The sequence below is a fragment of the Poecilia formosa genome, unplaced genomic scaffold (genome assembly GCF_000485575.1).
Source record: "Poecilia formosa unplaced genomic scaffold, Poecilia_formosa-5.1.2 Scaffold65, whole genome shotgun sequence".
NCBI classification, from domain to species: domain Eukaryota; kingdom Metazoa; phylum Chordata; class Actinopteri; order Cyprinodontiformes; family Poeciliidae; genus Poecilia; species Poecilia formosa.
Window position 1 is genome coordinate 1,411,268 of NW_006800004.1, and position 26,266 is coordinate 1,437,533.

At 37.8% G+C, this 26,266-nt stretch overlaps 1 protein-coding gene across 1 annotated transcript in view; it reads left to right on the forward strand.

Moving 5' to 3' along the window:
• The first annotated feature begins 6,802 nt into the window (after positions 1 to 6,802).
• Positions 6,803 to 26,266, forward strand: part of slc1a7b (solute carrier family 1 member 7b) — a 50,808-nt gene continuing 31,344 nt past the window's right edge. The window contains exon 1 of the mRNA XM_007554660.2: positions 6,803 to 7,162. Coding sequence (XP_007554722.1) covers positions 7,022 to 7,162 — 141 coding nt within the window. The 5' untranslated portion in view covers positions 6,803 to 7,021. The remainder of the gene's footprint in view (positions 7,163 to 26,266) is intronic.

Genomic DNA, 26,266 nt, shown 5'->3' on the forward strand with positions numbered 1-26,266 from the left:
AAATCATGCATTTTTTTTCCTTTATTTCCAAAATGATGATTGTGTTTGTGTCGGTCTGCCATATACAAACTCTGGAACCCCCTAGGGGTGTCAAACTCATTTTGGTTTAGGGGCCGCATACAGCTTAATCTGATCTGCAGGGGACCACACAAGTAAACTCATTGCAAGATTAAATAGAACCAATAAAAGTGGACTTGTTGTTGATTTTTATATTAAACAAATTTCACTTTTACAAAATATATTATGAATAATCTCAGTTTTTAAGAAAGGTATCTGCAATTTCAACAATACTTTTACTCAGTTAAGCATTTATTTAAGTGCATTATGCATAAGAACTGATCTCAGTGATTGTACAATGTTGCAAAACATTTATTCACAGTTTTTGGAACTTAAAAACACTGAACTGCATCACAAAATACAACAGACAAAAATTAAGAAAAGATTTAAAATCAATTTTCAACATCTGGGAAGCAATTTGAACAAATTATCTGGCTTCACACATTTGAAATCTTAAGTGTCAGCCGTTTTAAACAGACATTTGATTAAGTACATTTGTTGATGCATAAAATGCATACATATAGGAAAAACTTGCATACATAACATGTATGTATGTTAGCATGCACGAGAAATATGAGGTTGCCAGGGCCAAAATAAAAAGCTGGTAAAGCATAGAATCGAACTTGTTTACAGAACGTGAAGCTCAGTGCTGCCATCTGCTGTTAGTTCCGCTGCAGTGTTGCATCATGTTGTGTGCTCTGAATAAAACACAGCGCCCCTCGTGGACAGTATAGGAACTGCAGATTTTCAATTAAACGAAGTATATGTTTTTTCATGAATAATGATAATGCATTTAGCCCCCGGGCCGGACTAAATCGTTCGGCGGGCCGGTTCCGGCCCGCGGGCCGTACATTTGACACCCCTGGGGGCATGGAGGATTTTTTTCTTTTGCGTTACCTTGGAAATGTTCTTGTGTTCCCTCTCAATAGGTTTTGCGTTCTCTGGCAATAATGCACTGATCAGTTCATGCAGCATAACTAAATACTGAAAGTCTTTATTACGGTGCCCATCATACATTTTGCTATTATATGAGGTTTTCATGAGGTTTTTCCATGTATGTCAATATCTCATAGTGAAATATCTGAAGTTTCATATCTTTTTCTTTAGGACAGAAATGCACCACAAACCTAAGATATAAACAGAAACTTTCCGAAAGTTGTGAAGAAAGAAAAAATACATCCACATTATTTCTGAGTTATAATCACGGGGTAATAAGTCATCTGACAGTTTTGATTGTCTCTGTTGTGTTGGTGGCCTGAATGGTTTAAAGGGCCATTTTCATGTCCAGTTCCATCTCAGCCTTACACAAACAGGCATAAACATGCAAAGAACAGATTGATTTACAATCAGTTTTTTGCACCAAAGAGTTACTAATAAACATGTTTTCACTGAGGCTCTTTAAATGTGTATATATTTTACATTTTAAATTGACATTTGTGACTGTATACAAAATATACCAGCAAATACTGCAGTAAGCATATTGCGAGGGAACATGAAACTTATTTTGAGGTAGTGCAAAAGAAAAAATGTTCCGTATGGGTCTCTGTAAAAAAACCCAACAAAATACATTGAGGTAAAAAATAATATTTTGTAAGATGCTGTATTAGAGTTGGTTTTATGATGTGAAACTTTACAAGTCAAAACGTTTACTTTTTCAAAATTTTCCTTTACAAAACTCCAAACCTGTAAGTGTTTCTCATCTCAGTGAATATGTGAAAGATTAATGCTTTGGAGCACCTAGTCTTAGAAGATCCTAGAAGTATTTAAGGTAAGATATTTCTTTATTGCATCTTTCACAAAAATAAATTCTTGGGGACTGAGGGGGGACAACACAAGAATATCTTGCTGAAGATAATGCAGTGACCTCAGAGAGTCCATTTCATTTGCTAAGCATAAAATGTTTGTTGTTGTTTGGTACAAAGGTGAAATCACAGGACAGCTTCCCTCCCAGCTTTCCTCTTTCAGCTGGACGACCTTCAGCTCTGAGGTAAAGATGGTTCCTTCACTCATGCTTCAGTGACACCCCCACCATGTTCATGATATGATAGCAAGAAGACCAGGTCTGTGTTGTGTAATCATGCAGCACACTTTCCTGAGACCGAAGGAAAGGCCCAGGACCTGTGTTAAAGTGTGGCCTACATATGCATCTGATTTGGGGATGAAGGGTGAATTTTGGCTCTGTTGGAGGCATGTGAGCAACTGCATATGGGTTTTTAATGAATGACTGCATGTCGGCCTGGGCATGGTTGTCTAATCCTGTGTAATCCCTCCCTGATGAAACCAGACACAGTTGAAATATTGGCAAAAGAGACGGATTAGCGATCATGGAGTCTGCCAAAGCATGTGATCCCAGCGTGAGCACATGCTTTACTCACATCTATGCAGCTGTCTGATGGACCAGAGCGGCACTGCAGCACCGAGCTTCAGTTCTCTGTTCGGGATATAACTGCTCAAAGTATGTTTAATGATGCATCATCTGCAGCCATGAACAGACTCAGGGGTTTAACTGGACAACTTCTTAATGTGACCTGACTGCAGCACTCTTCATGATCTCACTACGAGGACAGAATGTGAAGCTCAAATCGATTTGACTCACTTGAGCATACGGAGGATTAAACTCTGCCTTCTGGATGAAATAAATCAATTCAATCAAATCTGTGCTGCAGATAGAACAGGTCAGGGATGGAGGAGGGAGAGAGGATGGGCAGGCTGGACGTGTTTTAGAATGTGGACCTGGATAAACAAAGCAGTGAGGAGTCTTTAGCTTACCTCTGCTCAGTCCTGGTTTCCTATCAGATGAAAACGTGATGGAATCTCATCTCAACTATTTGATGAGTTTATGATGTTTGCAGATCAACAGAGCCGACTGTTTAAACATGGCCTGATAGAAATCGGTTTGATCCAGATATGGAAGTTCTCCATCAGAGCAAACTGACATCATCTTAGCAGTTCCATTTTTTTATTGAGTTATTTCAAGTGATTCATTTATAGTTTACACTGTTAGCGACCACACGAGAAATGCTGACGCTGCCATTGTGGCAACCAATTATCTAATAAAGCCAACTGATCTTAAACAAAGTAACATGACTTTCAAACAAACACAGTAAAGTCTTTGCAATAATGTAATACATTTTTAAGTTGCTACCATATTGAATATTAAATAACTACTGCAGCATAGAATGTACTATAATATCTAAAATAAAAATAGAATATTGTGTAAAATTGTTTAATAATTTTTGCCACTCATCTCAGAAAGTTAAATATCATTTTATAGAGATTCATTACACTGAAACGTCTACCTGTTCAAGGGTTTAATGATAGTTTTGGAAGGTACAGAATATGAAGATGTGCTTTGGTTTCTGAGCTTCTTCTTCTAACAAAAACAGTCTTTTGTATTTTTCTTTACCTGAACTTTGATGACTATTTCTGGCTCCTTCTGGTCTCAGTGATGATGTGATTAAAAAAACTAATTTTTTAAAATCTTCAGTAAAACTGAAGATGTCCAGAAAAATACCATCAAATTTTGTTTTGGAGAACAACAGAAAGGATCAGAAGCCTGATTCCCTCCAGCTGCAGCTACTGAAACCTCTACAGGAAAAATTAATTCTGTCTGATGAAGGACAAGAGTCACCCTCAAACTATCTACATAACAATTTAACAGATAATTACATGACTGTGTCTATTTATTTTCGCCTATGTGAGAAGTAACTGATTTTAATCTATCTCGACGTATGAAAATACAAGAAGAGAATGTTTTGAGATAATGTAGTTCAAGTTTCGTAGGGGTTTTTAAGGTAGCTAAACTGTTTGCTGTTGGATGCAAGAGAAAAATTTATCTTTGACTTCAGAAAAGCCTTCAAAAACGTTCAGAAAAACATAAAAAAGTTCAAGCAGATTAAACTTCAGACAGCTAAGCAGAACCTGATGAAAAAAGAGGCTTTACTCTGCCGCAAACAAATCCCAGGAGTTTCAAATACAAGTCAGGAAAAGTTTTCCTGCTCACGCATTAAATTTTTATCTGCAATAAATATCCATGCTAACGTTTCTTTCATATTTCAAAGTCTGAAAGAGAGCAGAAAGCAATGATGGCACCTTTCAAGTGCTTCTTCAGTTACGTCCTGTTTCAAAAGGTTGCCACTGCAGATGCTTAAATTTCGCGTCAAGCCCTGAGATTTGCATCACTAACACACTTCCATCAATTACTGATTCACTTTGCAAACATTAATTACTAGTATCACGTTCTACTATTTACCATATAAAACCAACAAACCTTTCCTTCTGCTGCTTTTCATCAGAGTAAGACAGCACTGTCCTGCCCTGTCCTTCCTGAAGAAAGAAGACAACTATGTTTTGTTTTTTGACTTATTGTGCTGTTTTTTTTTGTTTGTTTTTTTTTTTCCGATCCTGAAGGACATCAACTGTCAGGTTGTTTTCCTAAAAGAACAGTCAGAGAAAGGCTTGCTGTTAAAAGCCCCATAATGACCCTAAATGGGTTGACAGAATGTTCCTGCTGTGCTCTTGCCAAAGTAAACAAATTCTATCTGAATTTTAAAAGAACATAATGAGGTATTAATGTCTGGCAAAAACCTCCCCAGTCACTGGGCCTCCTGTTACTCTAAAGAATAAATATTCCAATGAATAAATGGAATAAGTAATCTGTAGAACGTCATTGAGTATTTTTGCGCAACAGTAGTGAGTAATTTTTATCATCTTTGCTCATATTCTGTGGGATTGTAGTGTGAAAACCATTTCCTGTTGACATAATTATTCGACAGGAAGATGACAGGACTGCAAAAGTGGTCAAATTGTCACAAAAGAAGTCTCAGGAATAGCACCCAGAAATGAATGGAAAGAAGCAATAATGTGCATAAACAGGAAACATATACTGACCAAAGATAAAATGTTTTGGTGACTTTTTAAGACATAAAAATGTAGCTATTGAAAAAGCTGTACAGAACTTCACTTTTCTGTTTTATCTGAATGTTTTTTCTTCCTTTTCTCATGGTCATAAAGTTTAGAACAAAATACTTGAGTACTGGAGGCAAAAATGGTTCAACTCCAACTTTTCTGATCTTAAGTTTACGTTTTTATAAGCATCTGAGCAGCACAAATTTAATTCTTCTGTTGTCAAAGCTCACCCATGTGATCCTAAATTGGATATGATATGTGTTAATGTGGTTCAAAGGAATCTCGATCTGAACAGTCATGTCTCATTTTTTTTGTAACTGAAGTGTAACAGAACTAAAGTGTTGTGATGCAGGAAGCAGAAGCCTTCAGGATCGCTTGTCAACAATGTGAATATTGTTCTGTTAATAACTTTACAGAACGGCCACACTTGCAACCCCCTATGCATTACGGAATGTAAATTATTTTCCATATACATCAATCTATCTTCACACATTAAATGTTTATTTGAAGATGTTGAACTGCATTGGCAATATCATCCTCCATCCATTCATTTTCTTACTTTCTTACACCCTTATCCCATTGAGGTCCTGAGGGGTGCTGGTGCCTATCTCCAGCTGTCAACGGGCAGGAGGCGGGATGCACCTTGGACGGGTCGCCAGTCCATGGCAACCCGTCATGTTATTGATTACGTCTTTTCTTAAGTTGGATGGAAATTACAACATCATTCAATTTTCGTTGTCCATGGAGGAGGCTGACTGTAGAAAGGCGTGGCGCTCTCTCCATGACCGTTTCATAAAAGCAACATGGAGGATGTGGGGAGTGTGTGGGAAAGCTGTACCTGCATGCCACAGTGGCGTAACGTATACTGAAGCAGGAGGCTTGTTCCCCAGGTGGTTTATGCAGTTATGAAAGATGTGTGAAAATACAAATGTTCCGCAATGACATGATCACACATCGACTGATTGGCTTTGGATGAAGTATGGGAGAGCCTTAGATGTTTCACTAAGACAGGTGTGCCACAGTTTAAGAGATTAAAAGGTCATTTTGAAGCAAAAATCAGTTTTGAATTAAACTGTGGCCCCAAAAATTGGAAATGAATTGTGAGATAGTAAGATTCCCATGCCTACTGAGAAGCACACAAGAGCAGCGAAGGACATGAGGACTTGGCTTTGGAAGGCCAGTAGAAGTCCTGCTAATGCTTCTTGAATGAAAGGCATTTGAGGTCATGTGTGGGATATTTCAGGTATTATCTGCATTCATTTAAGTATAGAGAGGAAAACAGTTGGCATTTTAAATGTTAATCAGCTGCAAAAGTTGAGGAATTTGGTTTTAATACCTGGAAATGTCAAAGATGGAAGTATTCCCACAGAACCCTGGACAATGATGTGTAGGAGATTACAAAACACAACAGTTTGACAATCATTCTTACATTCTGTTTTATCCCTTTTGCTGTCAGGGACAATAACACATGCTTTGCTAATGCATTTGTTGTTATCAGTGCAATATGAATATGAAGTTTGTCCATTGTGCTGCTCTGTGAAAAGGTTTTTTTTACTTCTGAAAGTTGTGTGCCGCACACCAGAGAGCTCAAACATTCTCCAGTCAGCATACCAGGTTCAGAATCCTCCGTGAGGTTGCTCTGATAACCTCTGTCAAATCGCTCACAGATCTTTAATCCAGCTTCGGACCTGTCTAATACAGCGGCACTCTAACAGGATTGTGGATGTTAACCCATCGGGACAGGGTTTAGCAGTTCCTCCCTCCCCCAGGCGGTGGGTGAGCGCACGCAGGGCTGCCGATGGGTGGAGCAGAGTGGGCAGTGATGCCTGGAAAGTGAGAGGATCCTCTGAGCTTAGTGCAGACAGACGGAGCGTAAGGACGACAGAGATGCTGATCCCAAAGGTGCTTTAGAACATCACAGAGGGTTGGATATCTTGCGTTTGCCCCCTGGAGTTTCCCTTTGTTTGTTTTACTTTCACCGTCTTACCTGGAGTTCAAAGTTTTGGAAGAGCCACATTTATGGATTACTGAGAGGACAGGGGGCACGCAGCTCACGATGGCCGTGGCTTTAGACGCAGTGTGGGTGAGGGTCAAGAATGTCCTCAAACAGAACGGTCTCCTCATCCTGTCCGTGTTGGCCGTGGTCATCGGGTGTCTTCTGGGGTTCTTCCTGAGAACACGGCGTCTCTCAGAGCAGGTCAGTCTGTCTCCTCCCCTTGACCCACAGTGACGTCATCCAGAAACATCCTGTCCTCCACGCAGCACAGCATTATTCTGTTGACATGTTTACATGCACTCTACTATCCTCCTCTGAGCCTCAGCTTTCAGGTTACCCTACTCTTCTCCTAACCTCTGTTTTGAGGTGAAGTTCAGCCCAAAATCATTCATACCTGTTGATAGATTTACATTTCAAATGATTTTATTCAGCCCAGAAGTTTGTTTGTGTCATGATCCGTCTTTCTGTGTATTTATTTTAAGGTTTTTCTGTGTTCAGTTTCTGTCCTGAGTCTCTGTTTCTGCGTTTTCCCTGTTGATTGCTTCCCAGGTGTGTCTCATTCCTTGATTACCCTCCCTGTGTATTTAAGCCCACCTGTTGTCTCTGTCCTTTGTCAGATCCTTGTCAGTTGTCGTCTTAGTCAGTAGTTCTCAGTTGAACTGGAAAGTCCTGAGGGTACCTTGCTCCGTCTTTTGTCAGTTGCTACCGGTATTTAGCTGTGTTCTATTGTCTATGCCGTGCTGCCTGATCTGGACTGTTTTGAGCTACATTCATCATTAAATTCATCTTCTTCATCACAACCTGGGTCGTCAGCGTTCGTTCTCACCACCACTTGCCACAACTCATGACAGTTTGATAGGGAATGAGACACACTAAATAACACTAAATTACATCTTTATAATTGTTGCTACTAGTTTCACTTTACTTGAGGTAAGAGTTAATATTAATGACACTGTAATGACACTTAATGACATCTTAACTGTTGCTACTTGTTTCACTTTTCTTGAGGTAAAAGTTAATATTAATGACACTTAAGGACATCTTCATAACTGTTATTTGTTTCACTTTACTTAATGACACTTAATGACGTCTTCATAACTGTTGTTACTTGTTTCATTTTACTTGAAGTAAAAAATATTAATGACACTGTAATGACATATTCATAACTGCTGCTATGTCTTCCATTTTAGTTGATGTAAAAAAAAATAATGAGTCTGTTAAATCATTTGACAGTGTAATAAAGCTTAATGAAATCTATTGCTTGTCCTACTTGTTTTGCTTTATTTCAGGAAGTGGAAATATTACTCATTGTTTTGTTAAAGCTTTTGCTAATGTAATAATTAAATCATTATGACTACTATTTTGACAAATTTATGTCAGATCAGGATTTCTTGGTAAATGACAAGTTGTCATAACGAAGACAATTTTGTCTAGGTTAATGACAAGTTGTTATAACTTGTCATTAACAAAGTTATGACAAAGTTGAATAATGTCAACTTTGTATTAAAAGTGTCATGATTTACCGAATGACACTTTATGACAACAGTCATAAATATTCATGAAGACTTATTGATGTTCATGACAGGTGTTATGTCATGTTTATGACAGTAAGTGTTACCCAATATTACATCAGATCAATAGAAAACCATATTTAAGACCCAAATTTGTCTTAATGAAATGTATGTTTAATACTTACCTAAACATTATTTTTAAAAGACAAACAAGTCTAATCTAAACACATAGCATACTTTATTAAATATGACTATATATTTCTAAATAATTAGTAGATATTTTTTTCTTTTTGGCATTTCAGTAAAACCCTCTTATAATTGCTGATCAGTTTTTTTTTTTTCTTTTGTTTGTTTCCATTGGTGTATTAATGATTTATTTTTGGAAATGAGCTCAGACTCGTTAAGCCTGGAAGACCTCCCTACCATAACCCCAATCTTTAAGCTTAAAGTTTCTAAAATAAATTAGCTTTTCAATAACATTAATTTATTGAATGAGAGATGGAAAGTTACACGTAAGCTTTTCTTATTATTATTTCAAGTGTTTTGATTGTGTTTTTGCAGTGTTCATTCAACTTAATACAAACACAGGTATGTGTCAATTCACAGTATGTTAATTTGAGTCATATTGGGTTTTTTAAAACCTCTGTAAAAAAAGAGATTTTTCCAAAAACTGAAAAAAAAAATATCTACATTAAACAGCTATACTACAAAACCACACAGACAGTTTATTAAATAATCTCCATGTCAGATATCATCAAAGAAATGTTACATGTGTTCTCTGCTTTCAACTTTCTTTGCTAAAAAGCAGAACTTTTATTTTAAAACTTTTTGTCTAAGCCCGTCTGTAAGGAAGAATGTGAACACACTAACTACGGTTTCAGAAAACCTACCACCCTTTTTTTTTTCTTTTCTTTTTTTTTACTCCAAGTCCAGCTTTGTTAGAAGATTAGATAATACCTGTAGTATATGAATGGATGTGGCATATTTAGCCTCCTCACTTCTATGAAACAGGGTAATCTGGGGTGAGGGAGTCCAGTTGTAAGGGGGATTTCTACCATGTTAAAATAAATCCTGACTCAGTCATCACATAGGGGTTCATAAAAACAACAGTTTATAAACTGGGATGGTGATTTAAATTAAAGTCTGCAGTCTTCTCCACTAAAAACCATGTTGGTCCCTGGCCTGTTATCTCATGTACAATAGAAACCACACATGATAGAAAAGAAATGCCTTCTGCAAACCTGTGGAAATGTAATGTTTTTGTTGTTGTTGTTAAGCTATAATACTGTGGGATCAGTGACGTACGGTGAGGTTCATTGCTGGTGAGGCACTGACTTATGACTTAGACACCACACATGTTATTGGACCTACGGAAATTTCGCGCAAGCATACAACGCTGGAGGGCAAAAAGACTAATCATTTACATGTCATCCATAGCCGCGTTAACTCAGTGAAACTTAGAAATGTAGGTATTGATTTCGTGCTATGATCCACAGCAAAGTGATCTGTATTCGTGAAGCTACGCAGATTCGTTGCCATAGCAACTGACAACAATGCCACCACCAAAAGACATTCAAGAATTTTGCACACAGAACAGAACATTCAGTCTGTTGTTGTAGTATGTTTTAGGCTTAATGTTTAATTAATAAATAATTACTGTGGTAGATTAGCTACCGCTGCTACTTAACTGAATTATTTAGACATACAAACTGTAGCCTAAAAAACGCACATTTCATTAAAAAAAAGATCTTATTGCTCTCTTACCTTTATCTATCAATGAAATCCATGCACCGCTAATTCTGCACAAAAATATCCGTTCATTCAAAGCCAAGACTATCCTTGGGATGTCTTTTCTACTCCGTTTGAGAATCATCAAACTCTCGAAGTAAAACTATCAGCTCTGGTGTTGGTTTTCCTTTAGTTATTATCTCTTGCTCCAAATGAAAATCCACTTTAGAAAACTGTTTAAGTGTAGAAATCTAGTCTTTCATGTTTACGTCGGAAGAGAGGAGAAAACAAATATATCGCTGTACTTTACTTATTTACTGTATGGCTAGCTCCATGGCTAGCTCACTGTGTCTTACTCTGCAGTTGTGCAGTCACAATATCTCGGATCATGAGCGCCCCCTGCCATGAGGCAAGAGAACTGCCTGCCTCCCCTGGAGTCTGTTTTCTGCCGTTTCTGATCACTCCTCCTCACACAAAACACGATACACAAACAACAGTTGGTGACAAAAAAAAAACACTGTACATTATATACATAAGCGAAATTATGGAAAATCAGTCCATATATTAAATGTTTTTTAGCCATTTTATTACCGGTGTACAGACAGGACGAACATGCTCCCATAGAATGGCAGCCAGTGCAGTTAGTGAGAAGTTGCGCAATACCAGGTGAGGCTCAGCTCGCTACTGCCTCACCGGCTTCCCTTCTGAGCATTTGAATGGGAAAATGCGAAAATCCAGCGATTTTGAAGAAAACAATAATCAGAATTGGTTAAGCTAAGTAAAAAAAATAGATACTTTATAGTACAAACCACAGGGTGAAAATAGCAATATAAATGGTTTTATTATTATATATTATTTTTCCATGATGACAGGTGAGGCTGTGCCCCTGACCGCACGTCACTGTGTGGGATCCATTTTATGCAATGTGGTGAGAACACTGCTGTATCAGGGACATACACAACTGCATTTTATTTTTAATATTTTGATTTATGACAATAGAAACATAAAAGAAACTTTCAATAGGTGAGATTCCACTGTACACATTTTGTACTTTTTTTCTATGCTTGGTCTGTGTTAACTAATTTCTCTTTTTAATTTTGTTGTTTAATTGTTGCTTCCTGTTTTGAGCTATGAAGAAATATGTGTTGCATTCACCAGATAGATAGATAGATAGATAGATAGATAGATAGATAGATAGATAGATAGATAGATAGATAGATAGATAGATAGATAGATAGATTCCTGTTCAGTATGAGAAGTAAGTGTAAAGACTTTGAGTCTGACAAAAGTCATTGGTGCAAAGTCCAAAACATCTAGAACTGAAACACACTCACCATCTACTACCTGCTTCTTGACTAAAACAGTAAAACAGTCAGTTACATGGCAACAGCTCACTGTTGAGGACATTTAGATGATGTGAAGACAACTTGTTGAAACTTAATGTAAGAATCAGAAAATCAGAAAGAGGAAGCAAGAGGCATTGTAGTGGCTTCAAATGTTGCATGGTCATTGGTTCCAGACAAGCTGGTCTGATTATTTTACAAACGTCTGACATACTGGAATTTTTCTCTCAGGCTTACAGAGAATGGTTCAAGAAAAGCGTTAACATCCAATGAGAAGTGGCTGTGTGGACTAAAATACATTGTTGATGTGACCGGTCAGAGGAGAATGGCCTGGATTAAGATATTAATTAAACTTGCATTATAACTAAGATATGTGGAATACCAGCTCTGAACACATCCTGTCCAACCATGTAACTGATGGGCTACAGCAGCAGACGACTTGTGTATTTAATAAGGATAGTTTCAGGACTTGACAAATTTTGTGGATCAAACATGTTAAACTGCATAAACATAAACCCTACTTTTTGTTTGCAATGTAATGAAAACCGACACATTTTAAAGAAGATTTCTGACGTTTTAAAACGTCCTGATCAGCTGATTCTCTGTCCTGGTCCAGCCCGTCTGCTCCGTGTTTACAGAACGACTCAGCGACTAGTGAATGGTATAATCCATTCTGTCCGTCCTCACACTTCTCTGTGTCTGTGAGGATCGCTTCAGATTTTTAATCAGAAAAGAATACAGAAAAACCCAAAGACAAGATTACAGACATACACTCAGGTTCCACCCATTTAGTACCATTGATGCATTACCTGTAACACATCCAGAGAGGAGCTCCATGAAGTAAAAACATCACCCCTAAAGGCTAAAGCCTCCTGTTGTCAAATACTCCTAAAAATAGGCCATGTCTCCTTTACTCTCAGAATAGGGGATTACAGTCCAATCAAACAAATGCTTTCTGTAACTGTACATCAAATAAAAGTGCCTGTCTGTGGGATTCATCCCAGGAGACACCAGAGGTACACACCTGTGTGTTTCCAGACAGCCTGTAGAAGTGCAGACTCTCCTCTATGAGGACATGGAGCTACTCATTTGTTCAACTCTACATACTATGTTGTGGGGATGAGGGCTCCGTATGGGGCCCATACTCAGGCCCCACAAGAAGAAGTCCTGTCTTAGGTTTAGTGGTTAGGTTTAGGACTATGTGGTGAAGTGAGTTTAGGTCAGGGATAGGGTTAGGCACGTACTGGTAATGGTTATTTTTTGGATTAGGGTCAGGGTAAGACTGTAGAAATAAATCAAAAAATGACTGGAAGTAAATGCAAAGTCCTTACTTGAATGGAAGTACAAGGATATGTGTGTTTGCGCGTGTGTGCGTGCATGTGTGTGTGTGTGCATGTGTGTGTGTGTGTGTGTGAGAGAGAGAGAGAGAGAGAGGGAGAGAGAGAGAGAAAGAGACTCCTGTGAGCTGAGATAAGAAATGTTTGAGGTGAATTAGAATATTGAGGATTAGCCCAAAGGACTGCAGCTAATTTCTGTTTTGGTGGTCCACAAACCTATTAATATTTTTCCCATTTAGTCAATTCATTTTAACCATCTCTCTGCTCTCTGATGTCCCATCATCTGTTCTGAGCATATATTGTATGTATGTTTTCACTTATGCAAGTGTGTGCAGTCCTTTATATCATTTCATACAGTCTCATGGTACAATGATGTGTGATTTCTTTCTCTGATTAGCTTTAATCTAAAGTTTTAAACACTTATGTCAAACCTAGATTATTTTTTATATCACATACAATAGAATTCTGTTTTTGGCACGCATCCACACGCGCACGCACACGCACACACACACACACACACACACACAAGTCTAGAGACTTATCTAACATGTATACCAGGGCTCTGAAGTCCATTCCAGACTATCCTGCTTTTATGTAACTCCCTTCTCCAACATATCTCATTCATATGAATTTCTCAATCACCAGGCCTCAACAGAGTTAAATGATGATGATGAGACTGCGAGGATCCAGCCATGAAAGACTGATCTACATACATGGAACAATAAAACTTGTATAGAAGCTATTTGTCCCAGAATGCATTGCATTAACCCAAGAAGAAGAGGAAGAGTGTTACAGTGTGAATACATGGTATGGCTAACAAAACTGGCCTCCTTCCCTTTTCTGGAGCTGTAACAGACAACATCACATGGGAACCAGCCTCACTGGGAGCAGAGGACTGCTTCTTCCAAGAAGTAAATATTCAGTATGCTGTGGCTGTATTCCAACCAAAGGAATAAGCCTTGACTCTGGCTTATTTATAATTCTGCAGAAGGAATCTATGAATTACAGGTTCCCCAAACAGAATCACTGCCTCTGATCCCATCACTGAATCAACTGAGCCAATGTTTCACCTGCTATGAAACTCCCCAAACCACCAGAGCTGAAAGAAAAGGAACCACTTTTTCCTCATCCACCGACTCCCTTCCTTCACTCATTCACTACTCCTCACTGATCACTGGAGATCCCCCAGTTCAAAAGAACAATTAGATTGTCAGAGCAGAGGCTAATTAGATCTGAATAAAAGAATCAAGGTCATTGTATGAGTTATTTTATATTTTAGTCTTGTATATTTTGGTGCTGTGAGTAATTGACAAAGTATTTCTGAAGCATGCTAAATTAGTTTGAAAGACAAGTCAGCCTCATTTTCAAACTTACTCTGAATAAAGCAGCTTTGTCTTCTCAGGGTCTGGTGTCCATGTGTGCTATGACCCAAAGGAGAAATCACTTTACAATATTTAGTTATTTGATCAGTTATTTCAAGTTATATCATATTCACAACATTTATCAATATTGTTTTATATGTCAGGTTTACCCAACAATCTGCACACTTTTAATGAGCAACGGCTTTTAAACGCCACTGGATGATTCTTGCTCATTACTATATCTGCAATTACTCCATTCTGATTAGCTATTTTGGTTCCCATGGCAACATGGGACATGTATATTTCCCTAGCGGCACAATGCTCCCTTACGATGACTGCGCATTTGGCAATTTGTGATAATCTTGTAATAACCTTTACCCTGACATTTACAGTGAAGTAGCAGTAACAAAGCGTTTTCTGTTTGCTGCCATCCTTCCTGTTTGGCTGTAGCTGTTCAATGTGCAAAGCAAAGAGCTTAGTTTATGAAGCAGGAAAAAGCTCTTTGTGGAAGTTTTGTCTGCAAATGAGTAAGTGGAACTTTCAGTAACCAGATCTGGACCATTGAAAACAAAGCTTGAACTTTTCAATATTTTTGTTCAGTGCCTTCAAACATTTAATGTAAATTAGACCTATTTAAATAAATTTAAATGAAAATAATCTAAGTCCAGCAGCTCTACATGTAAGCAGGTGCTTTCAGAGTACATTTATTTTAGTTTAATTCAGAAATGATCATTTGAAGTCAAATTTCTCTAAACACTTTACAAGGACAAACATTTTCCCTCACTGTCTGAAAGATATTTTAGAGCATCAGTGCCAAAATTGTCTACATTTCTCAGATGTGGAAAGATTTTCATTTTATGCTGTGGTTCATTCAGAGCCTTGCAAATGTTAGTTATTCTTTCATGTTTGTGTGTTTTTGTTTTGTTTTGTAAGAAGAGGTTTTCTGCTGGAAATTCTTCCAAAGAAGAATGTTCATCACTCAAAAGACAATGAAACAAAAAATAGATGTCTGAAACAAAAAAAAAAGTCTGATTTGAATCACGTTTTAATAAATTTGGCATGTTTTAGACGGGCAAGAAAGTGGAAGCTTATTTATATAGCAGCACAGATGCAACTCAAGATGCAGTATGGAAAATGACGTTGAAATTGAAAAAGTTTAACTTTCATCTAAAGAGCTTATTTTGTTACTTAGAACCTTTGCATCTATTGAAGTTCTTACTATTCAAATATAAGCTTTGACATTACAGGATTCCAGCTCTTCAAATTACTGTAGATCAATTGACTGCATGTTTCCGCTGGTATTTCATCTGTGCAGATGAGCTCCAGGTCTCTGAGACTGGAAGGACTCTTTGCCATCACCGTAATCTTTACTTCCCTGTAGTACGCTTAGGGCTATTGTATTTGTAGGGAAAATAACTAAAATGTAAAAATCTAGGAGAGCACACTGAAAAAAACAACAACAAAATGTCTCTAATTCACGGAAATTACCGGCAGGTGTGGTTGGCAGAATTTAATTCTGTATTTTTGTGGTAATTTTTTTTTTTACAGTGCACTTGTACATGTGTTCATCAACAGGATCAACCAGTTTAAAAGTGAACTTTTAGGAGCTTAATTTTTTCACAGATTATCAGTCTCATACCATAATGTCACAACAGTGACTGTTTCAACAAATACTGTATGTCAAAAAATATTTTTGTAAAAGTTACTCTACTGCAGCTTTAAATGTCTGCATGTTCATTCACACATTTAAAGTGTATCTGTATCTGCTCCACAATGAGGAGGTTTCTTTTCCCTGGCGTCACATCCTGAGCCTTTGGTTCGACTCAGTCTGTGAACTGTCTACACACTTTTTGCAGCATCAGTTTTTCCTTAGGATGAAAGCAGAGAGTAAATCCCAAGAGGTCATATAGAGAAATAGTGGAGCAGCATGCTTCTGTCGCCATGGTTATAATTACAGATTTTAGATGCAGGCCGATGTAATCTGATACCTGTTTTTTGGCTGAAATTGGACTGATTTCTGACATCGATATGGGATTGGGAGACCCCTAGTTGAAAATATACATAATGTCGGTAAATATCAGTTAACAGCAATATTAATATCAGATATCGAGATCTGCCCAAAATTGCTTATGGGTGCATGTATTATTTTTGTGGCTTTACACAAACATAACAGTAATAAACTGTGATCATAGTTAATATTCCAGTTGATTTTCTGTGACCAGATGTTTTAATCCACAGCTGGAGCTTCCAGGAGGACATGACACCAAAGAAGAACTGTCAGTCTGTATTGCTGCTGCTGTTAACAAAGCTCTCTATTTTTCCACAATAAGATGCAGAGATGGTCATAATCACTGTTTTGTACTGTACAGTGGTGAAACATTTTTTGTGTCACAAATCAAAGCCATTTCATGTAGCTTGAAGTCTGTGAGCATGTCTGGACCAGGGAGATGGTCCAGCCATGATTCTGCAAATCATGGCTGATTTGCAGAATAAAGACAACTTACAGTTTTCTGGTTTATTTGGGCAGTAAGAGCCATGATGGGACGTGTACCATTCTCCTGCATTACTCTCAACTTGTTTGTTTCTGCCCCTTCAGTCATGTCAGCCATTTATCTGGTGTATGTATCTTCCTTGTATTTATTGTCTTTTGAAAAAATATTTTTGAGCTGCAAGCCTGACCTCTGACCTCTGTTATCCGACATCTGGAGCCTTCCGTTAACAGGCAGTGGAAATTCATTATGACCTTGTTCATTTCTTTCTAAGGATTCCCAAAGGATTTCCACAAAAGAGGAAAGTTTTTTTCTTTTTTCATTTCATCTGCTTTGAAATCCCTGTTATGCACAAACTGCATCAGAGGGAGTTATTGGTGGCATCTCTTTTCCAGATGGATGAAGTTGTTTATATGTTTTCTGTTTGAGACCTGTCTGTTAGTTCTCAATCTTATCAGTTCAGTGTCACATGTAACACTGTGTCCCGCCAAGCAGTGACATCGAGCACATGTACACGGTCATAAAGATTTGTGTTTGTGTCCACTGGACGTCTCAAGTAAGAGCAGACCTGTGAGGAGAAGTACTCCTGAGTATGCAGGGACCTTTACTGCCTCACTGTTCACACCTGCATTTTCTCCCATCAGTCTCCATAGCTTTAGTCTCACTGGGGTCGTTTCCACTTGAAGGTCATGACTTTCCTCTTCCTCATTAAAGGCTGAGTCACATTCTGTGTCTGGGTTTGTAGCAGACTCCACCCACACAATCTTTGAAACAGCACATTGTCGTTCTCTAGCAATGTTAAGTGTCACATCATTTATTATGCCTGATGCGCCTCTTTGTGTTGGGTTTGGTCTACTCGCTTGACTTTCTGCAGCTGTTGTATGACGGTAGATTGGATGAGTTATGTGAAAATTTCAAAGGTGAGGCTCTGACTACAACCTCTTGAACTGTGACTCTTTTTAAATCAGCCATAACATATTCTATACTTCTTAACAAATGTCCTGCTATCCTTCAGCTGTCTTGTTATACACAAAAGTCCAGAATTTGTCATTTTGTTACAAAAGGCTTTGTTCTTGAGACACTTCTCTTAATCCTTTTATGTCTTCTTGTTGCTGGTGATTCAGCTGCACAGAGAGGACGGATGGAGGTAATTAGGTTGGACGCTACTTGAGCTTCAAACAGGAGAAATTCTGCAAATTCACCAATCATTGGAAATTCTTTTTTTTCTTGCATCATAGCTTTTGTAACCTGATTTTTTTTTTTCTGGCAGCTGCCTAGTCTGATAGTTTTGTGTCACTTTTGACTTTCTTCACAATCGTTTTTTGTTTTTTTTTATTTTGACCTTTTACCTCATACCTGGTCTGGTTTCCTCCAGGTATTCTGATCAGCTGATTCATAACTTTTGAAGTTCCTTGGAGTAATTTCAGAGCCGTGCCATGAATATGTTTTTGTACAGTTATTGGATTGTATCTCAGTTGAAATCCTGTCATGAAAGATGTTTTCTATTGAGTGCATTGAAGTGGTTTTGACATAGAAAGCCTGTTTATTGTTATATCCTGCAAAGCTTCAGTCAATTCAGAAATATGGACTGATTTGGATAAAGCTGATTGAAATGACCCACCAGGTTATGCTGTGCATCAGCCGTCTGTGTTATCTCTCTGTTATAGTCATAATGTCTGGTACAAGCTTTCACTTCCCTTCCAACATGGAAACACTCTTGCTCAGATCTTTGAACTTTAAGTTGCTTGCCCTGATGCTCTCGTAGAGCTTATATTTTTCCTCTTCTTTCTTCTTGTTCTAGTCAATCTTCAGTCTCCTTTGCCGCCACCTCTGCAGTAAAGTTGCCTTATTTTCATATGATGTGAGGAGATGAAGAGCAATATGAGATGTGGGATCAGGCAGCAGTAGACTCATGAAAGGAGAATGAAAAGTTTTAATCTAGAAACTTCAAGGCAACATTGTTCATGCCTTAATTTAACTTTAGGCCACATTTTGAAAGTGCAAGCAAAATAAAACTCCATTAGCTAATGGCCTTCATGACTATAAAACTGAATATCAGTTTGTGAAGGAGTAAAGGTTAGGTTACTGCCCTCTGCCATGTGTTCCTGAAATACAAAGGAAATTATAACTGAGACAGATTTTTTAAAAGTTGCTAGAAGATTGTTTAAAGATCTACAATTAAAATTTCTGGCAGCAATGTACTAAACTCAAAGGTTATTAGGAAATACAAGATAGAATTAGGATTCAATATTCACACAAAATATGCACAAGGTCAAGGCTGTGTGGACAGGAGGGAGGAGGTCTGCAATTGTTTGGAGCAAAGTCAATATAATCTGAGATAACATTCTGGGCAGTATTGATGCCAGTATGACTGTTAAATTGCACCACAATAACAACTTTATCTGTACTTAACACTGAGCCAAATAAGAAATATGAGAAATGAAAATCTATAAAATCAGAATAGAGGCTTTGTGGACTATATAACAGTTGAGAGTTTAGTCTTTATAACCAGGAAAAACTATGGGGTAGATATGTAACAATGTAGTTGTTAGTATTGATGTATTACATCTTTTTAATAGAGATTTAGGTAACACTTTATTTGAAGGGGGTTGAATAAGACTGACATGACACTGTCATAAAAACCTGTCATGAACATGAATAAGCCTTCATGAATATTTATGACTGTCATCATAAAGCGTCATTCGGTAAATTATGACACTTTTAATACAAAGTTGACATTATTCAAAATGTCTTTGTTATGACAACTTGACATTAACCAATAAATCATTACTGATGTAAATTTGTTATAAAAGTATTACTGATTGCACTTTAAAAATGAGGTAACTTTATGTTATTAAAGGTAAAGTTTAAACAGTAATGATTTCCTGGTTAATGTCAAGCTGTCATAACAAAAACATTTTGAATAATGTCAACTTTGTATTAAAAGTGTCATAATTTACCGAATGACGCTTTATGACAACAGTCATAAATATTCATGAAGGCTTATTCATGTTCATGACAGGTGTTATGTCATGTTTATGACAGTGTCATGACAGTCTTATTCAACCCCCTTCAAATAAAGTGTTACCGAGAGTTACCACTCCTCTTCCTCTTCCTCTTCCTCTTCCGTTATTTAGAAGAATGTGAAAGACGTTTACTGACTGATGTTGATTTACACCAAGATAATTCATACGGTTTCTGTCAGTTAGGCTTCTGTGAGGAAAAAAATCTGTCTGATTATAAGAAATTCTTTCATTACCAAAATCTTTGAAGAGATTCCATGTTTAGTAAAACTTCATTTAGTTGTTTTGATCAGTTGAACAAGTGTCAATTTTTCTGATATTTTCACTATCTATACCTGTTACGTTGTTTTGTTTTAGTCTGTTTAGTGGTCAGGACTCAGTGGAGTTGAGTCATAAATACTGTTTGACGATGAAATTCTACTTCACTTTATCCTGCCCAATAATTTTTATGTTTGCAGTCAGTTATTAGGATTCTTTAAAAGCAAATGAGGCAGAACACTGAGGGTTTACAACTAAAGTTTCAAACTCCTTTTTTAAAAAAACAGGGGCTTGTTTTGGTTAACATTCCTTTGCTGTGCTGTATCCTTCTAACAGGTGACTGCAGCAGCAGTTTGTTGAATGCTGCTGACTGTTTCATTGCAATTCACACCTCAGTGAAGTTGATAAAAAAAAAAAGATGTCATGGGAATAACCCACTAAAGGACAACTGATATCTTAACCTTCTGCTAAATCAATGGATTTTGTGGAAGGGAGATATAAAAGCCATCAAAGAAGTAACAGCTTACCTGTCTGGGGAGAAAAGACTTCAGGAGGAATGGATTTTCTTCTGCACAAAGAGACAAACTTGTCACCTTGGCCATCAGTTCAAACAGAAAAAAGGTATTTTATGTGTGAATAAAAAGTACTTTAACGCACGAGAAACCCCAACAGAAGCAAAGGGTATAAATTACTGAAATGTTTGGTTCACATCTAACTATGGTTGCTTTTACCATTCGAGACAAAACTACTTTGCTTTTTGCTTTTTAAAGCCCCGGTAACCTAGATTTGAAAAAAGTGGTAAACACAGAAACTTAGTTATGAGAGATCAGCTGTAACCGTTAATCCTCAGCTCTCATGAGTGCTGCAAACTGGTGAATATGAAAGATTTTTAACAGGAAGTGAGAAAGTTTCATATTCATATCACTGTAGGCTAAATGCTTTATAATGACTTACTCACTCCTCAGTGTAGGAATATATTCCTCTATGAGTTCTTAAAAACATTAAAAGTTGCAGTCCAGTTGTTTTTCTCCTTAACCAGGTAAGATGCCTGTAGCCTGCGACTGGTGTGTGTTTGTAGGATTGGTGTGTGTGTGTAGGATTAGTGTGTGTGGGGAGCTGTTCTTGATGTGCTGACTCCAGTCTCCAAAATTCTTGAGTGCATTGTGCTCAACATTCCTCTCACGGCGGTTATCCCTATTGCTGCTTCACATTTTCCTACTAACGTTTTTCTTTCCACTGAACATGTAATGACCCAGTTACATGAATCTATGTGAGCTCAAACTGAACTCTTTTTTTTTTTTTCTTTTTACAATATTCACATTTTTAGAGCTGTGGGCCTAAATTATAAATTCCACTTTCTGTGTTTATATTCTGAGGGTTCTGTTAGGTGTTAGCATTCCTTGGCAGGATGCCCGAAAGGCTAATCTCCATGATGCTAGTAATTTTAGAAATGGGAAAACCATTCCATGAAATAGTTGCAGACAGTAAAAGTTATGGGGAAGAGGCTTTGCATATATTGCCAAGTTTAAAAATCCTTGAAATGAACAATGCCAACTCTTAAAAAGCATTCCTTTCTCACACCACTATCAGCAGCAGAACTTCTGCAGCCAAACTGTTCTAAAATCAACTTTTGGCTTAATGGATTATTAAGCCAAATCAGCATTTTTTGTTTTATTTTGTGCTGTAATGTCATTCCTCATCAAACACATCCTGGCCTCAATTTCTGCTTTGTGATATTATGTTTTTGTTGTTGTTGTTGTTGTTGTTGTTGTTACTCTTCTCAATGGGTGCTGCTGTTGATCATTAATCACCTGACTCATTTGAATGTACTTTCACATTCATGAGGTTTTCTGCATTGACCTTTTATGGTTGAATGTTGGATGTAAAGACCACAACATGAGGCAGAACCTGGAAGACAAATCCTGAGGTGCAGCTGTTAATTCTAGAGGAGACGTTGCTTTCAGGTTTTTTGTGCGCAAAGGTTTAGAAATCTAGATGGTTTTGCCATGTACCTGTTTTAGCCTTTCTACATTTTTTATTTTAGCTCTGTCATGAATGAATTATGATCTTTTATGTCAGGAATTTTTTTTCCCACAGTGTTTTTGATTTTCTTAAGGGATAAGAAAGAGGTAGGAAAAAGAATTCTGGGGAAAAAAAATAAAAAATCTAGGATTTTTTCTAGGGATGAACATAGGGTTTATTCCTTTGTTTTGTAATTTTCTCCAAATATGTTATTTGGAAAATACATCAGAAGTATTAGTCTTTAGGCACTGCTTGATGTCACAATGTATTTCTTTTACCTTTTTTTACCTTCTACTGCAGTCCTCTACAGTAGAAGGAAGGACTGGATATTCCTGAGTTGGTCAGCATGCTGTGTTGTCTGTCTGCCATATTGGATTTAACAAACATTTTCCTGAACTTGCAGTGAATGGTCAGTAGTTGAAAGTGGACCAGTGGTCTGTGAGGCAGAACCTGCTAACATAAAAATCCACAAGAAACACAAGAAAATCATTTGGACAGAACTTTTTTCTTGCATGGTGCTCAACGCCCGTTATATAGAAATACGTCAGTGTGAAGAACCCGTGGGTCTTTCCAAGAGGACTGCAGCCATGTTATTGTGAAGTATGAAATGTCTTCTCCAGAACAAACTTTATTTAACGTGACATCTCTAGTAAAAGAACTGATTTCTATGCTTTCATGGAGGTTATGTGTTTAGCCTTTATCTTTGGTAGAGCTTGATCGTTTTGTGTTCCTTTCTCAGTTTTATAGTCATTTTCTGTGATCGTCTCTGTTTGGTTTCTCAAACACTGTGCACTCCACTGATTCGTCTCTCCTGATTTATTTGTAACTCAGTCCAGAAACAATGTCAAACAATGTCAATGTCATTAGCTCTTTGTGAGATTCTTCCATTGTCTATTTCCACACCATTCCTCATGTCTCCTTGCATCACAGTATTCATCACAGCTCGTGTCTAACATTCCTCTCATGTCTCCGTCTGCCTAACAGCTTCAGTAAATCATCATCACCTTCAACATCAGGTTGACATTTGCCTGTCTGGGGTTGGGTCCAACTTCACAACAAATTATGACAGATTTAACATTTAACCTGTTGGCTGCTTATCACTTCTTTTCTCTCTCCTTGCTCAACCTGTCAGTTTGGATGAATAGTCATAATATAATTGAAGTCATAATATAATCGAGTACTTTGTGAAATGTTCAAACCTTAACAGGTTTAGAACATAATTATGCAATTTTATTTTTGACTTCCTCCCTGCTGTGTCTGCTGTTCTCAGGTTTTTATCATGCTGTTTGTTCTCTGATGATCTGAAGTTAAACGTTTTGATTATTCACAAATTCAGCCAACAGTTTGCTTTTGTCAGTGTCTCGTCTTTGTTAACATGATGTCACATTCATGCAACAAAATGCTTCCTGTTCCTGCTTTAAGTGCTAATAGGTTCATAAAGCTGTGGTTCAGTCCGTGGCTGGAGGCCCGACATTCTGTACCACAAGCGATGAAGTGAGTGAGGGGCCACATCAGGACCATGAATGTACTCATGGGCAACAAAATATAATGATAAAACTACCAAATTACACAATTATTTGCTAAAATATTATCTCTGCATTCAGTAAGAACTTCTAAAAGCTTAACAGTATTGTACATCTTTTCACATGTATGTGATTTGAGAGAATACAGATAAAAACTGCTTTGGTTTAATTGAAACAATATTTAAACTTACTGTACTGTTCTCTTGGCAGCTCTGTTTATGACTCTCTAGAGTCTACAGGGCCACATAAAACGTTATGGCCGTTAATGACCTTGAACAGAAAATGATTCCAACGCACTAATGCTACATTGATGATTGATCACATCTCCAGAGATCAATAGTGTTTGCAAGTTGTCACATGAAAACCAGGGTTTCTTTGCATGCTGTCCAGACTCTGCAGCATGTTGTGTTTCATTAGACATCTGTTGCTGAGCTACAGCTGTAACATCAGGTTTAAAAAAAAAACGTCCTAAGAAGCTTTTTCAAACCCCTGATCCATGGCCAAGTTTGTTTTGACAGAGTGAAGAAATGAGATTGGTCTGCAGAGAGGCAGCAGCCCAGAGGACGAGACAAAACACATGAGCGCCATGTTTGCTGGTTACAGATGAGCTTTTCGCTAAGAGTTATGGATTGTGTTTAAGTGGAAATAAATCTACGTACTCAAGTATCAAAGGACAAGAGTGGAAAAGCTCAGTCTGTCACAATGGTTGCACTGGCATCTCCTGTCTGCAAAACTGGAGCTTCCAAAGGACTTTAGTTCCATTTAGTTCCTTTTCACTTTCATGCTTCTTTCTGTTCAGGTGATTGATGCCCGATTGCGCAATGCAGGTAAATACTGCAAACCACTAGAGGCTTTTTTGTCATTCTTGTAATATTAAATTAGACAGACCTCATGAAATACAAAAGGTACTTTCCAAATAATTATTTAATTTATGATATTTCAAACAAACATGAAATTAAATGAATGCATAATTACTCCACTTGTTAAATCATAAATTTACCATAATGAATTACAATTATTTGCAACACTGGAATAAATTTTCCTTGCTGAACTCTGGCCTGATTACCACCAGAGCTTCAGAAGAAACTCTTATGCTAACTAGCTAGGCTAAATGTCTAAAACTAAAACTGGGCATTTTAGAAAAACATCATACAGTCGAGCAGAGGGTTGGCAGGGTGATGGTTGCTCAGCATGTGGTGCAGCTGAAAATTCTCAAAGCTTCATCACTTACATACTACCTCCTCATAAGGTGTGGCATTAGGGCCAAAATTCAGGCTACAGCACAACCAGCGATGGCAACATCTTTGTCACAGGACAACATGTCCATTCTTAAGGCAGCTACTGATCCGATTAACGATGGCACCAAAATGAGACTACTCGTGTTAGCATTTTAGAGGCTAACAACTAGCATGCCCAACCTTGCTCAACCACTGGATTACACATGTCAACACAGAAAAAAATATCATGAGAAAAGATTGACATATACAATATCTGTGATTGTAAAGACGGAGTATTCATGATATCATTGAGTATTAATGTCTCTTGTGTTTAATATTACATGCATTAAGATTATTGAATGTCAGCCATCAGTTGCTGCTTGTTAGTTTTTTTAATGCTAGCACCAACTTGTCCATATTAATGTACAGCAGAGCAGGTATGTTAGTCCCTAGCATCTCCAAAGCTGAGACAAGAGAGTAATCCTCTCATTCGCCAGCGCTGGCAGCTAAGTTGCTGATGCCAGCCTATCATTAATCAGATCAGCAGCCAAGAAGGCAGCTGACCAGCTGGACTGGAAAACCTGACTCCATGGATCAGGTCTGTTTGACCAGAACATCCCACAGTGTCTCATTTGGATTGAGAATTTGGAGGCCAATGTAACATCCAAACCTTTCTGTGTTCACTAAGCCGTTCCTGAACCATTGTTGCTTTTTTACCAAGACACGTTTATCTGCTTTAATGCCGTAGCTGTCTCCGTCCTGACTGGTCTGTTGCTATGTAGCCATAAACGCACCAAACTGTAATCCTCTTTGTATTCTAACACCTTTCTATCAGGACCAGCAGTTTGAGCTGCATTGGTTCATCTGAACACATGGAATAGCATTTAGCATCCCATGTGGTTCGGTAAGCCCCTCCAGCCCATGAGCCATCTGCAGTTCATCCCTGTTCCTTTCTTGGACCAATTTTGATTCTGGCTTAAGTCCTCCCCCTATGTTTTTTTCGCCAGCTTCTCACAAATCAACTTTGATGACAAAATTATCACTGCCCCAAATATATCGTATGGGATGATGATGAGATAATTAGTGTGATTAGTGATTAGTGTGTATTGACAATGACAAACTAAGCTGAAATGCGCTGGTTTTATAAATATTGGCAATGGACTTCAACCCAGCATGATCGACTAATAACAAGCACAGCAATACAGCCTGCTGTCCAACAGTTACAGCCAGAAGGATCAGCATAGCAACAGTCTCCACGTGGCTGACAGCAAGCTTTTGGTCATTAGAAAACTTTTTGTGTTTGAGCTCATGCGGTCATGACATTCTTGCAATGCTCTGCACAGATTAGCTCATCATTTCTCCTCTTAGTATCTGGAGCATGATGAGGCAGCGCCACAGTTCTTGTCATGATCCATATGTTTCTCCCTGCGAGCATGCCTAGGTGGGCCCCATGTGGGGAAAAGGAGGGCAGACTATATAGGTCCCATATGGGT